Source organism: Guyanagaster necrorhizus, assembly GCF_019112545.1.
Source record: "Guyanagaster necrorhizus MCA 3950 unplaced genomic scaffold BT62scaffold_20, whole genome shotgun sequence".
Classification (NCBI taxonomy): Eukaryota; Fungi; Basidiomycota; class Agaricomycetes; order Agaricales; family Physalacriaceae; genus Guyanagaster; species Guyanagaster necrorhizus.
In genome coordinates, this window is record NW_025064899.1 from 180,550 (window position 1) to 194,435 (window position 13,886).

The window sequence follows — 13,886 nt, forward strand, 5'->3', positions numbered from 1 at the left end:
GTCGTCGAAGGCGGGTGATTCTTCATATCAGTACCAAACGGGTACCGATTACAGCGACCACACGAAATGATGACCGTTTATATCGACCTGCTTCAAGAAATGTTATTTTGGTTCAGAGACGTGGTGCCATGTTGAAGGTTTCCGTATCTGATGTTAGTTACTTTTCCATTTCTGGGCCTTCCCATGCTGAAATCGACTCGTATTGCAGTCCACTACCCACATTCAACGCCTCATGTGTATCGAGAATGCATTGATGGATGTTGTGTATTCATCACATCAGATTCCTTTTGAGGTTGTCCATGTGGATGCGCGGTGTCAGGGCTACGCCGATCTCTGTCATTGTACTTAACGTGACATTATCTTAATGCCTTCATGCTAGATAGTTATCAATTCTTGATGCAAAACTGTACGTCCCTGTTCGTCTTTAGCATCGAGTTGGTACCAATAACATCGTAGATCATACTGATGAATCACATATGCATCTTTGGTTTCTCAGGTGGGGCGTACACTGCCCGGAGGTATGGAGCATCGATCACTGTTTCGTGTCACAGACCAGGTTTTTGATGCCATGGCCAGTTTCTCACCGGGATGACTCACAAAGTACGTTTACTGCCACCGGATAATTGTAAAACTTCAGTTCAAGACATTGACGATCTATGTCCCCACTTAAAGACCAGGCAGACGAGCACAAGAAAACCGTGTACGTCAGAATCCTCGTGGCTGGTTGGAACGTGACCATCATCCAGGGTGACGATAATGCAGGACATCCGTTCTCCGCTCAATTTTCTAGCCCATATGGTTGAGAATAACCGGGAAAAATAGGATAATTCTCTGACGATCTTGGAACTTCTGATCGGGACTCGAACCCAAATCCTGCAGCAGGTGAATACCATGATACTACCAAGGTAAGCAAGAGTTATCAACTTACCACAAACAATTGGGACCAAAGAACAGGAAGAACTTCAGGATGCATTGTCGGTCATATACGATCAGCTCAAATGTTCGAAATCATGGTGGATTCTTGAGATCATTCCAATGGCATTCCGACAGCAGAAGGAGAATGAGGAGTGGGTGTCCTGGTTTGGGTATGTTCAGGGATTTTATCGCCTACCATTCTGACTGAAAAATGAATTTCTAGGGCGAAATTCGGACCTCGAAAGATTCCGATGCGATCCAGAGTCAAGGTCCATCGCATTGTTCGTATGTCCATGGAGGCATTCTATGAGCATGTCTACCAAAAAAAAGTATAAACCGAAGGCTCATTTCGAAAAGCCAATATGGATAGATGATGATGTATGTACCTTCGCAAGTTGAACAGAAGAACTGAAGTCAACTATTCTTTTCGCTGTGTTGTACTTTCAATCACAGGCCAGTCGCTCATTCCGTTTCAACACAATCATAATGAGACAACTAATGCGTTGCTTGGCTCGGTCATGGTAGTTATCCGGATGGTGGATAAATTGGTCCTAGTAGGGAGGGCGGCGAAGTGAATCGGTTCCTCTTTGAGGCTGGCGCTTCGTTACTATTCGTGGGTAGAATGGAGGATTTTTGTATCGTTATTACTTAATATAACATGGTTCGCTGAATGCTGTAGTTAGGATTGCTGTATTACGATTCTATTAGTACCTAAAATTTACGACTTACTGTAAAGACTTCTCGATCACGAGTCAGACGAGAGTTCATTGTAACAGATAGTGGTTTAAATTTTAAGTTTTCAAATCACAGGGATATGTGCACCGCTTATAGCGACCGTAATTCCAACAACGTTACTATATCCAGAACCAATGATAAGCTCACCTAAGAATCAGTATGATCTGCGGAACTCCCATTTCTACATCCATTACCCTGTTGTAGGAGCATGTCCTCTCACACTTGTAGTAGCCGGAGACTAAAACTGCGAGAGAATTGAACCCGACTGTACGTGTAATTGTAATGCTGTGTTGTGCTTACCTGTGTTTGCGGAGGAGGCGCCTATAGGTGCGCTGCCTGGGATTTACCAGGACGCTGATGGAAGAGAGGGCGATGAGATACTTTGCAGACAATGGATTAGTGTTGACCTTACCCCGAGAAATTCCGGGAAATAAAATCCCACACTTGCGATGGGTTTCTGACCGCATCATTACTAGTCAGGACATTCTATTTTTTCGTGAAGGACAGTACGACTTACCTGGTCAGGTTACTGTTTTGGCTTTAATCTCAAATTGAGTAAAGTAAGATACCAGGCGGGCAGGTGCTTGCTTCTATGAAGAAGACAATTGCAGTTGCTTGATTGCTATAGACAGCCTTAACCCTCAGGGTTGGTTGACTATTGATCTCCAAGCCGATTACGGACAAAGGCGTGGTAATCTCAATGCACATTTCTGCGCATCAGTGGTGCGACATTCGTAAGCCATTCTCCCGATAATTCTAGTACAAAGGAAGACTCAATTTGTGATCCGATAATCGTCTACATCATATTGTGCACAGAAATCACATGCTTGCAGTACATCGTTTCAACGAGTGGTACTTATGCTTCCATCCACACCTTTAACGCATCCGCCTGCGCTTGAAAAGACTCGGCTATATCAGTTCCGAGCAAGTCCTTCACTATGCTTGCCAGCGGCCCGTCGAATGTCTCCCTCGACTCGTAATACGACTTCTCTACTCCATCCTTGTCGATCACCGTGCTCACAGCACTCCACCGAATCGTACTCAATATCTGTTGAGGAGAGACGAGAATCCACGCCACTCGGTAGTTCTCGGCATCAATCACTGTAATTTCTTCGATAGTGATGTGCTGCGTCAGTATATCCGGTGGGGTGGAAGCGTCCACTGCCTGCGGGAGGGGAGGGATCTGGCTCGTTATGATGATTTTGGCCCCTACGAAAGCGGTTTGGTTGTCAAGTGGTATAGCGAATTCGTCCGCTACGATTTGAGAGCTATGAATCATGAGATTTAGAGAGGGGTGGGTGATGACTTTGTTGATAGACTGACCGAACGAAGGGGTTCCAGTCCGGATATGATGAGAAGTTGAGTACCGTATTCCAAACGGCATTCTTTGGCGCATGTATGAGGCTGCTTCCACCAATGTTGACCTTCCCTGTCGTCTCCGGGAGATGGCTAGGAATTGTACAGGTCTGAGATGCCGCAAACAATGAAAGAAGAGAACAGATTAGGAGAGCGAGGAGAGGTGGTGTGAGCATCTTCTTTAGGGGAACATACAACCGACTCATGTCGCATAGATTATATAAATCTCGACAGTTGGGCACTATGGTAATCCATCGCGCGCAAATGATATAACTAATTGGTTTTCAATGGACGCCGCTCTGACCATGCCAACGATGCTTTTTTGGGAATCTTTGATCCCTTGAACAAAGGGCATTCGAACCTTTCATGTAGCTCAAGAGATGGTGAGAATACCCGAGGCGTATCAGATTCGACTCGAAGGAGGAGAGTAAGGAACCGAATAGTGCTGGAGAGAATTATTCTAGTGGCCAATACCTCGACACGTATCCCTATGATTCCTTCAATACAAAGCATCAGCCTCAGAGGCTGTATATACTGGTATTCTTCGGTATAAACGTTTTCTAAGTTCAAACCAAGGCCGTTCAGGCAGAGTAGCTCTTGTTCGTTACAAAGACAATGTAGCCGGTTATGCCTCGTGAGCAAAAGTCAATGGAACGAAGACAGAATGTTCTAAGAGAGGATACATTTGGGAAACTCACGAGACGGCACAAAGTCTGGGCCAAACAAAGACGCAACAGGCGGGAACACGAAAGGTTGCCGCCTGTTACCAGAGATCAGGCGATTACAAGATATATACGCACGATGTGTCATTGAGGAGCCCGTTTGACTAGCGTTTTAGAAAGGAAGCAAAAACAAAAGATCGTAAGACTGAGCACGTGTGGTGAATGGTAAGAAAAGGGTACAGCAAGCGGATGTTCCCGACGATTCCCACGGCCACCATCGAGCAGTAACTCCAGGCTATAATACGCTCTTCACCTGTGGTAAAGCCGTCAATGATCCAGGTGCGCAGGACATTTCCGAGAGCGGATATTGGGAGAGAAAGAAAGAGATGAAAAGTTGCATGCCTTTTTTTGTATTAAACAGACGTTCGACGACGAATATAACACCCAGGGAAAGCAATCACTGCTCGGGAACTGCCTCCTATCACGAAGGATGAAGCCATCAGCAACAGCTTCATCCAGCCATCCATGTGGTCCGGGTTGTTATGGCGCACGGCAGGCATCTGACCGACCAATGGTCCCAGTCCCAGCTGAACTTCTTTCAGCCTCTTCTACGTAACACTCGAAGCGGTACGGCCCATCGTACCCAACGAGAAGATGACGATCTAGTACATCGACACTAGTCAGGAGATCCTAAATTTATGGATTGTACGTGTGTATATTGCTTGTTTATAGAGTAGCTCACGGAAGACGCAGCCCATTCGAATCATTACTCGAGTCATTATTGATATTCATCTGCAGTTCTCATGGATTCGCACACCTTCAATCCGTCTCTGAAAGCAGTTCTCTGTTGACAAGACGGTTATCAAACCCTTAACATATGTTTCGCCGATATTACTAGTGGTATCCTTGGTGACGAACGTGTCGTTTCTCTGTCATGCCGTAATCAATTTAACAGCAAGCGAGTTACGCATATCAATTGGCGCTTCTTTCCCGTGCGGTTTCTGTTTTATTCGGTCTGTGTGGAATGGACTGCAGGCACGCATCTTCTTTCGTTGTCCCATAGATATTCTCTATTTTTCTTGACTTTCACGGCCATGTCGCGTCTTGAGACCGTCGTACATCAGCCGAGGCCCATGCCGATCAGGTCAAATCTATACTCGATATCATGTACGGTTGATGAAAATAACGTTACGGATAATTTTATCGCGGCAAAAAGACGCCTTCTATAGGCAGCTATGAAAAGAACTGATGAACGCAAGAAGAGCCAAAACAATTTCAGGCGACAATCGGCCAAATGAGACATGTGTTCCATCACTGTTTAATTGCATTCCAGAACAAGTATGAGTAGGTACCAAGCTCAATTTTTTTGGATATAAAGACTAAGCTTTCTGCTGGAGGATATCTTTATGTTATACCCTTATCTTACCTTTCAATCATCCCCTTTTTACTTATCATATATACATTACTCCTGTCCTTACTCAATCACCTATATAGACTGGCCATAGATATCTGGATACCTCAGTCATTTCACCTACACTGTGCCTTCCTGAGGTATGTATACTATTACTGTGTTACTACTATATTACTCATATTTGTTCTTAGATCCTCACTCATAGTCTTCTGTTAATAGATTATGTGGACCCATTGCCTATAACTCAGTCAAGAAGAATATGCAGCACTGGTGCACCTGCTGCATGCTTAGGCATGTAATTTTGCGAAGAATGGCAGTACATTGACTGTATCACAGTCTACTATGCACACAATAAAGAATATGGCTGGAGTGCAGTGAAATGGGACTTGTATGACAGCTGGCTTGAGTGACAATAGATGGAGGGCATGGCCTAGGAGTAAGATGATACCAGAGGGGGACATACTGTGCATGAGGTTCCAGCACTTGACACTAATTGCACTAATACAAGTATAGAAGGATCTGCTAAAAATAAGAGCACATGATCAAAATACAATTAGAGCTTTGCACATGACTTTGCATCACATTGATCAATGATGCATAGGCATTAAATTGCTGAGGGACATGTTCTAGAACAGAGCATTGGTGCACAATGAGATAAACCTGAATATCAGAGTGATTGGCTGCAAAATGAGAAGATCTGGTGAAAGAATGACCTGAAATGATCTCAGGAGTCTGGAATGACTCCTGTGCATGGATTAATTGCCCTAGAGAGATAATAAAGCAAAGAGACCTGTGTCTAGGACAGTAACAGAGCTGACAAGTATCAGGTTGCATAGAAACAGAAGGCAGTCCTGATCTGGAGCAGAATATGCATGTCAGACTGTGACATACATGTGAATGATATGCAAGAGACTCTGGGACAGAGTTCCATGTTTTGAAACTACTATATTTGGTGTCTCTTAGTAAGTACAGTAGTAGACTATTTAAGTATCACATTGTAAGAGTAGTAGGCAAGTTTCTGACACCCCACACTTGCAGTGTATTGGGCATGAAGGCTTTGCACTCCAGCTCTGGGTTTGTGTTTGTAACTTTGGGCAAGAGAATAAACCCACTGTTGATATCATTAAGAGAGATCTGAAAACTGTGTGAGGCATTGAAGCTTGCACAGGACTCTAATTTGATTTGATAAGAGGTTTTGAATTGTGCTCTAGTCTGAGAATAAGATAGCAGTGTCTGAAGGGCACTCTTTTGAGTTTTTGAGATGTTTGTGATGTGAGGCACTACAGATGGCAGAGGTTCAAACCATTTGAGTCTGTCAGATGGGGTTTTATTGCATTTTTGTGTCTCTGGATCACATAGGTTTGAATACTGTAGGTCTATGATCAGTTTAGAAACTTGTGCACAGAGGTTTCAACCCTTTGGCACTTGTGGACTTGTTTATAAAGTTTTTCTGCTTAGAGTGTGAAGCTTTGAGTCATGTAGTGTGTGTTTAATGATTGAGAATTGATCTGAGCTGTGCTTGGGACCTTTGAAAGTTTTGTGGCATTGTTTCAATGTATTGTATTGAGCTACAGTACTCTTTTGCCTTGAGGCCCAGCAACATTCATTGCTGCCTCTTGTTTTTATAAACAAAAGTCTTTAAGGCTTAGAGAGATCAGAGACAGTTATACCTGCACTATTGCTATTCATGTGCAGTGGAATCATTTGAGAAGAGAATTGTACTTGCTATAGCTATTCTATTGCATTATAATCCCTGCAATGAACTAAGAAGTATTATGTGTGTGTTGGTATAGGTGTAATCAGTAGATAACACTCTGCTGTATCCATTCTCACCTTGCATGCACACAAAACCTCATCAACATGCAGCAAGAACAAAGTTCCTGGTGTATCAGCAATATTAGTCATGGTGGCTTGGTTTGCACATTGAAGTCAGCTGAAATTAGAGGGAAATTGATCCTCCTTTTCACCACCAGGCCAATACAATACATTGAAACAATGCCACAAAACTTTCAAAGGTCCCAAGCACAGCTCAGATCAATTCTCAATCATTAAACACACACTACATGACTCAAAGCTTCACACTCTAAGCAGAAAAACTTTATAAACAAGTCCACAAGTGCCAAAGGGTTGAAACCTCTGTGCACAAGTTTCTAAACTGATCATAGACCTACAGTATTCAAACCTATGTGATCCAGAGACACAAAAATGCAATAAAACCCCATCTGACAGACTCAAATGGTTTGAACCTCTGCCATCTGTAGTGCCTCACATCACAAACATCTCAAAAACTCAAAAGAGTGCCCTTCAGACACTGCTATCTTATTCTCAGACTAGAGCACAATTCAAAACCTCTTATCAAATCAAATTAGAGTCCTGTGCAAGCTTCAATGCCTCACACAGTTTTCAGATCTCTCTTAATGATATCAACAGTGGGTTTATTCTCTTGCCCAAAGTTACAAACACAAACCCAGAGCTGGAGTGCAAAGCCTTCATGCCCAATACACTGCAAGTGTGGGGTGTCAGAAACTTGCCTACTACTCTTACAATGTGATACTTAAATAGTCTACTACTGTACTTACTAAGAGACACCAAATATAGTAGTTTCAATGTGCAGGATGAAGTGGAGGATGAAACAGATGATGAGATGGCACCCCTGAAGCAGGTTGACTCTGAAAAGGACAGGGATGAAGCCAAAGAGATAGAGCAGTTTATCTGTCAAGCAGACTCTGCTGGAACAGCCTTTGTGACCATCACATTTGAAGGATGTATCCCATCTGTATTGTTGATCTTCATGGAGTCTGGCACTAGTGATTACTTCTTTTGCAACCATGAAGACTTCATTGAATATACACTGGTGTTCCACATGGATTTATCTGCTGTTGAAGAGAAAGAGACCTGTGAGATACTTGGCCAAGAGAATGCAATAAAGATGTTCAGGCTTGATGGAAAGGATATCAAGCTAACCTTCAAGAATGTATTGCACTCACTATCATTGACAGGCAATCTCATCTCTGTGAGTGCCTTAGACAAGGTCAGGCTATCAAGCATGTTCTCTAAAGATCATGCTGTTGTCTCCAAAGGGTCCAGCAGAGAAATTTTTGCAGGATGAAACTCTGATAGCATGTACATTCTGGATGCTGCATCTACACCCCAAGCCATGTCTTCACAATTGTCTCCTACCACACTATGCAACTGGCATCATCATTTTGTTCATATGAGTCCTAAAAAAATTAAAGAGATGACATCCAAAAAACTTCTGGATGGATTAGAAATCACCTCTGGTCCTCTCTATAGCAGATATAAGGATTATGTCCTTACATGACATGCTCAGCATCCATATGATAAACCAACAAACCCTAACATTGACTCTCTAGAGCTGGTAGCATCAGACTTGTGAGAACTATCTCAAATTGCATCTCCTAGTGGAAAGACCTATATGATAATTTTGTGGATAGTGGAATGTCTTTCAAAGCAGGGGAGTTCCTGGTAGACAAAGCAGATGACATGACTGTGGCTGCATTTGATAGATACAGGCATATAGCTGAGACTCAGACTGAATGAAAAATCAAGCAATTATGAGTTGACTAGGCTTTTACAGAGGCAAAGTAGATCCACTACTGTGATGAGCATGGCATCTTGCTTGAATTGATGGCACCCTATTTCTCAGTGCAGAATAGGCTGGCTGAGTGTGCATTGCACACAAAAATGGAAGACACACAGGCCCTCCTGAGTGATTCTGGGCTTGTGGACCATTACAGGGCAGAGGCAGTCTCTATGTCCATCTTTATGTGGAATTTGGCTTCTTCAAGCTGTCACCCCAGAGTGGTACTGGTAGAGGCATTCTTGAAGTGTCATCAGGATATTTTATTTCTTCATGTATTTGAGTCAACCTGCTGAGCAACCCATATCTAGCAGCATTTTTGTGGATGGTAGAAGCAAATTGGATGATTGTTTGAAGAAATGCATATTTTTGGGCTATGCAAGGTCCAACTACTATGTGCTTGATCAATCAGACTGAGTGTTTGTGTCTTGTGATATCATTTTTGATGAGAGTCCTGCTCACTGAACTATAAGTGTGGGGAAGACAGAGGATGAACCTCCACTCAATATTTCAGCCACCTCATCTTTCTCATCTTCTATGACTATTCCACAAACTGAACCCATGCCTACCAACCCTATTGAGCCAACTCTCTGCTGATCAATATGCTTAACATGTCCTAGTGCTGATGTTACTGAATCCCTGTTGTCTGAACAATATGAAGCTAAGGCTCATGTGAGCAGAAATGACTAGGCAACAAACTGTTACAATTTTCCCATTTGATATCTCAAAAAACCCCTATTCAGGCTTAGTCAGAGCATCAAAACCAAGCACTTAAAGCTGTGAGAAGAGCTTAGTCATCATAAACAAGCCAACTTTGTCATAGTTATTTAATGCAACCAATGCCCAACAACAAGCACACAATCAACCTTTTATGTACAGTAGCGATGCTCAAGGACAATGAGCACTTGAGATAGAGAGACACACAATTAGTACAAGTATTAATAGCAAACCATGTACAGTATTTAAGGAGGACAGCTCTCACTGGAAAACCCCAGCTTCAAGCTAAAGTTTATAACTACTATTCTACCTTGAGTCCATCAGTGATCTTGTGACACACTGATATGAATACATGTCAGTGAACTCAGCTGATTCCTCAAAGTGCAAAGGGACACCTGTTTATCATGTGTATTAGTTCATGTGATGCTTAGGCCTAACAATTAGCTCGAAGCTTCCTTCTTCCCTTTCTCAAGCCCAATTGTGCTGAGAAACCGAATGCCCTCCTCTAGCAACAACAACTCTGACTTCAATCACGAGTTCTTTGAACTCCTCACCTTCATCATCAGAACATTGATTGGTTTATTGGTGATTATCCAGCTGTGCCAGGGACACCATTCCATCACTGCCTGGGCCCTCAGACATTATCAAGAATTTCAGAATATCCAGCATATACTATGAAATATAACCTCCAACCTCCCCCTTCATGACATCCCAGAATCCTGAAGAATGACCTACCAGCCCCCAGAAGCTGGGCCTAGCAGCATGCATCAGGAGGATGGTCAAGAAGAAGAGAGAGGACAGCACACCTCTCAACTCAGAAACTGAGACCCTAGCATCTCAAGAAGACAGAGAATCTTTGTACCTGATGCCACCCCTAACCACAAAGATGAGGATCTCCCAGAAGATTTCTTCCATCAGTCCCCCTCCCTCTCTTCCACCTCCCATGCCTGTGGGATTTCTGACCATGCCAGAGACTCTCTCATTGCTTCTCAGATGGCTCGATGATCCCACTCCCCAACTCCTCACAGCCAGCCTCACAGCCTCCAGCCCTCAACCAGAACCAGCTCCAGGATGGAGAGGATCCCCCAGAGTGATGAAGAATGATGATGACAGGTATGGAAAGAAACCATCCACCACTACTTCCCCATCTGGGACTTCACCATCCCTTTCAACTATGATGAAGCTGTCAGACAGGAGAAGCATAGACAGCACAGTGAGCTGCAGCCAGCACATGGTGAACCTGAGAGCTGATATGCAGAAGAGGAGTCACAAAGAAGGGCGGCCACCAAGTATGATGAGCAGAACTGAGACTGCCAGTGAGAGGTGGGAAGGGAGTGACTGGCCAGAGCCAACGTCTCCAACTGGTATGGACTCCATCCAGAGATCACCAGTGTACTCACACCCATACAAGCAAACCCCTCCCTCTCATCCCCCATCTTCAGAGAATCCAGTATGTCATGAAGTGGGACTTCCAAGTACTGGGCTGACAGAACCTGGACCAGGGGAACTCACCATCCCCCAACCCCTCAGTACCCCCCCCCTTGACAAACCCCTAGTGTGGATTCTGCTTTTGGAAGCAATGAGTCCATTCTCAGCCATTACAGACTTTGAACCCCTGGAAACACCCACATCCCCACCTGTGCGCTCCAAGGATTTCTCAGAAGTAGGGTCATCAGACAACTTATCAACAACAACTACTGACAAAACATCTGCCTCTATCATGAGTGAGTGGAAGCAGCATGAGCAACTGGCAGCAACCAGTACAATCCTGAGATCAGCAGTCAGCCCCCTGCCATCTACAACAATACACCAGGTCCTGCAACTGCTGGGCTGAGCACCGAGTCAGGGCAGCACAATGACAATACAGCTGAGAGAGATAGAGAGTTTTTATGATCTGCCTGCTGATTCCCTCCTTAAGGAGGAAGGGGACAATGAGGAAACAGAGGAGGAGGGAACTGAAAGCAGTGAACAGCTGCAACCAGAGGGAGTCCTCGGCTATGGACTACTCGAGTCAACAGATGAAAAAGAACTGGAACTGGAGATAAAGAAGGTGAGAACACAGGAATACCAGGAGTATTACCTGTGCAGGGTAAACTTTCTATGGCACAATGCTACTTGGGTAGCATTGCAGTTAGGATAATTATATCTGAAATCCACAACTGATGAAAGGACAGAAATCCTAAGGCATGCAGTGACTGACTATGCTGCAACCCAGTACAATAGCTGACATCCCAAAGACCAGGTCCAGAGACCACCGGCATACCAAATGCCAATACAGCCCATGCTGCCATTCTCAGCCATAGCCCCAAAGCAAGCCATATATATAGCCCCATCAGTCCAAAGCACTTTTTCATACTCCACCCCCTCATTTCAATCAACAGCAACCCAGCTATCCTGAACACAGCCATTGCTGAGAGAAAGGCCTGTTGGCTACTGAAACCTCTGGACCAGCAAAGGAAGTAGACTTCTTGGAGCACAGCCTCCATCTGATGAAGCCATGGGAAGCAATACTGGGAAGGAACTGATCCAAGATGATCCAGAGGCAGTACAGTTGGGATCCATGATTCAAGATGGGGTAATCGTCCAAAGGGACAAGCTATCTTGCAGGAGTCCTGTCGCCAATGACAACTCCCTCCACTCATTCCTGCAGCCACCATGTGAATGGAACCAACCCCTGTTCTCTGAGTGGCCCAATCTGATGGGCATGTTACTCCATGACACAGCCATCCTCCAATGCCGACCTGACCTCCTACAAAAACCCTGCCCCTTTAAAGGAGCCTCTGATGACATTGACTGCTTTCTTGTTGACTGCAAACAATACTTCGAAGTGTATATTGCATATTTGGGGACCAACATGAACAAAGTAGCCTTCACGGCCTCTTATCTAGAAGAGAAAGCAAAAACATGGTGGATTCTCATCTCCCCTAACTTTTGATCAACCATCCAACAGCATTACTGGTATCCCTCATGGCTGGTATTTAAACAAATGCTGAACAACAAATTTATTGATCCAGCGGTACAAGAAGTACACAAGCAGAAGATCAAGGAATACAAAATGGGAGACAAGGCAGCCACAGACTACTTTGACAAGTTAGAATGGCTTGCCAAACTAGCAGGGATCTGGGAGGACATGGCTAATGATGGCCAAATGGTTGAGGCCCTCAAACAAGGTGTCTCCTCCTCCTACATCATGATGATTTCTGCAATTGGTGTAAAAATGTTGATGCCAGTAGGGTATGACAAGTGGAAAGAAAGAATCATTGAGATGTACAAGGAGCAGCAAAGGCAGAAAGCAGAATCATTGACCTTACAGGATTATGTCAAGAAGTCGACCCCACCAATCCTGAATGAAGGCTCAGGGACAACTGCCAGAAAACCACAGGGAACCTCTACAGCCCCGAATTCCTACAAGACTGGGACAGGAACCACATATACTGGAGCAGGGAAGCCCATGGACATCGACCACATGAAGAAGGAAGGAAAATGTTTCAATTGCAGTCAGCAGAGCCACATGGCCAAGGACTGTCTGAAGAAGAAATGAACCAGAGAAGATATCTGGGCACAAATAGCCAAGCTACAAAAGGAGGATGAGGAACTTGGCAAGAATACGAAGGTAGAGGAGGTAAAAGAGAGGGCTGACCAGTGAGCAATTCCACTGAGCTGGCCAAGGACTTTTATGGTGTGCAATCAGTAGCCACTAGTCAAACTGATAAAGTCTCTGTAGTTACTCCTATGTCTAAGTATTCAAATATACCCCAGACTCTTAAAACACACACCAAAGAATCACCGAAAGAAACTCAAATGCCTTCAGGCTGAAGAAGGGTAGAGGACCCCAATGCTTGGCTCAAACCATTTGACACTGAATGGACATGGAGGGCAATCAAAGATGCCAAGAATGAGGCCATGGCAAAAGCTGTACTCAGGAACTGGGTCCATAAGACTTGAGCAGAAGAAGTGGTCAATGAAGTGATAGAAGGAATGAAAAAGGCTGAACGATTCTGAGCTCTGGAGTGGCTTGACGAGCCATGAGGACCATGAAAGTTCATCCAATGAACTAAGACCACAGGGTGGGACCTCATCACTAAAGCCCAGATTGAGACCCTTTCATCTCAAACAACTTATGCAGTAACCACCCTCATTGACAGCAGATGTACTGGAAGCTCCATTAACCATGCCTTCATCGACAAGCACAAACTTCCAACCCAAGCCACAGCCACCCCAATACCCATTTACAATGCTGATGGAACAAAAAACAAAGCCAGCTCGATAACCAAGTTCATAGAGCTACAGTTAACAATCAGAGATCATTCAGAGCAGATTGATCTAGTGGTCACTGATCTCAGAACAAAAGAAATCTTCCTAGGTCATGACTGGCTGATACATCATAATCCACTAATCAATTGGAAAAATAGACAAATCACATTCATGAGATGTCGATGCAGGAAAATCCCCTTCAAATTGCTGGATGAAGATCTGAGGGACAAGTGGG

At 44.2% G+C, this 13,886-nt stretch overlaps 2 protein-coding genes across 2 annotated transcripts; one reads left to right on the forward strand and one right to left on the reverse strand.

The window, feature by feature from the left end:
* Nucleotides 1-232: 232 nt before the first annotated feature.
* BT62DRAFT_921521 (uncharacterized protein) lies at nucleotides 233-1,490 on the forward strand (the record flags this gene model as incomplete). Its single annotated transcript, XM_043184311.1, has 9 exons — nucleotides 233-341; nucleotides 380-406; nucleotides 497-518; nucleotides 557-600; nucleotides 673-798; nucleotides 883-905; nucleotides 955-1,085; nucleotides 1,139-1,200; nucleotides 1,369-1,490. 9 exons carry the CDS (start codon nucleotides 233-235, stop codon nucleotides 1,488-1,490), a joined length of 666 nt encoding a protein of 221 aa, XP_043037353.1.
* Nucleotides 1,491-2,506: 1,016 nt separating this feature from the next.
* Nucleotides 2,507-3,182, reverse strand: BT62DRAFT_971640 (uncharacterized protein; the record flags this gene model as incomplete). The annotated part of the gene is made up of 2 exons (XM_043189031.1): nucleotides 2,507-2,918; nucleotides 2,974-3,182. The coding sequence occupies 2 exons, from the start codon at nucleotides 3,180-3,182 to the stop codon at nucleotides 2,507-2,509; spliced, it is 621 nt and encodes a 206-aa protein (XP_043037354.1).
* Between the last annotated feature and the right edge of the window lie 10,704 nt (nucleotides 3,183-13,886).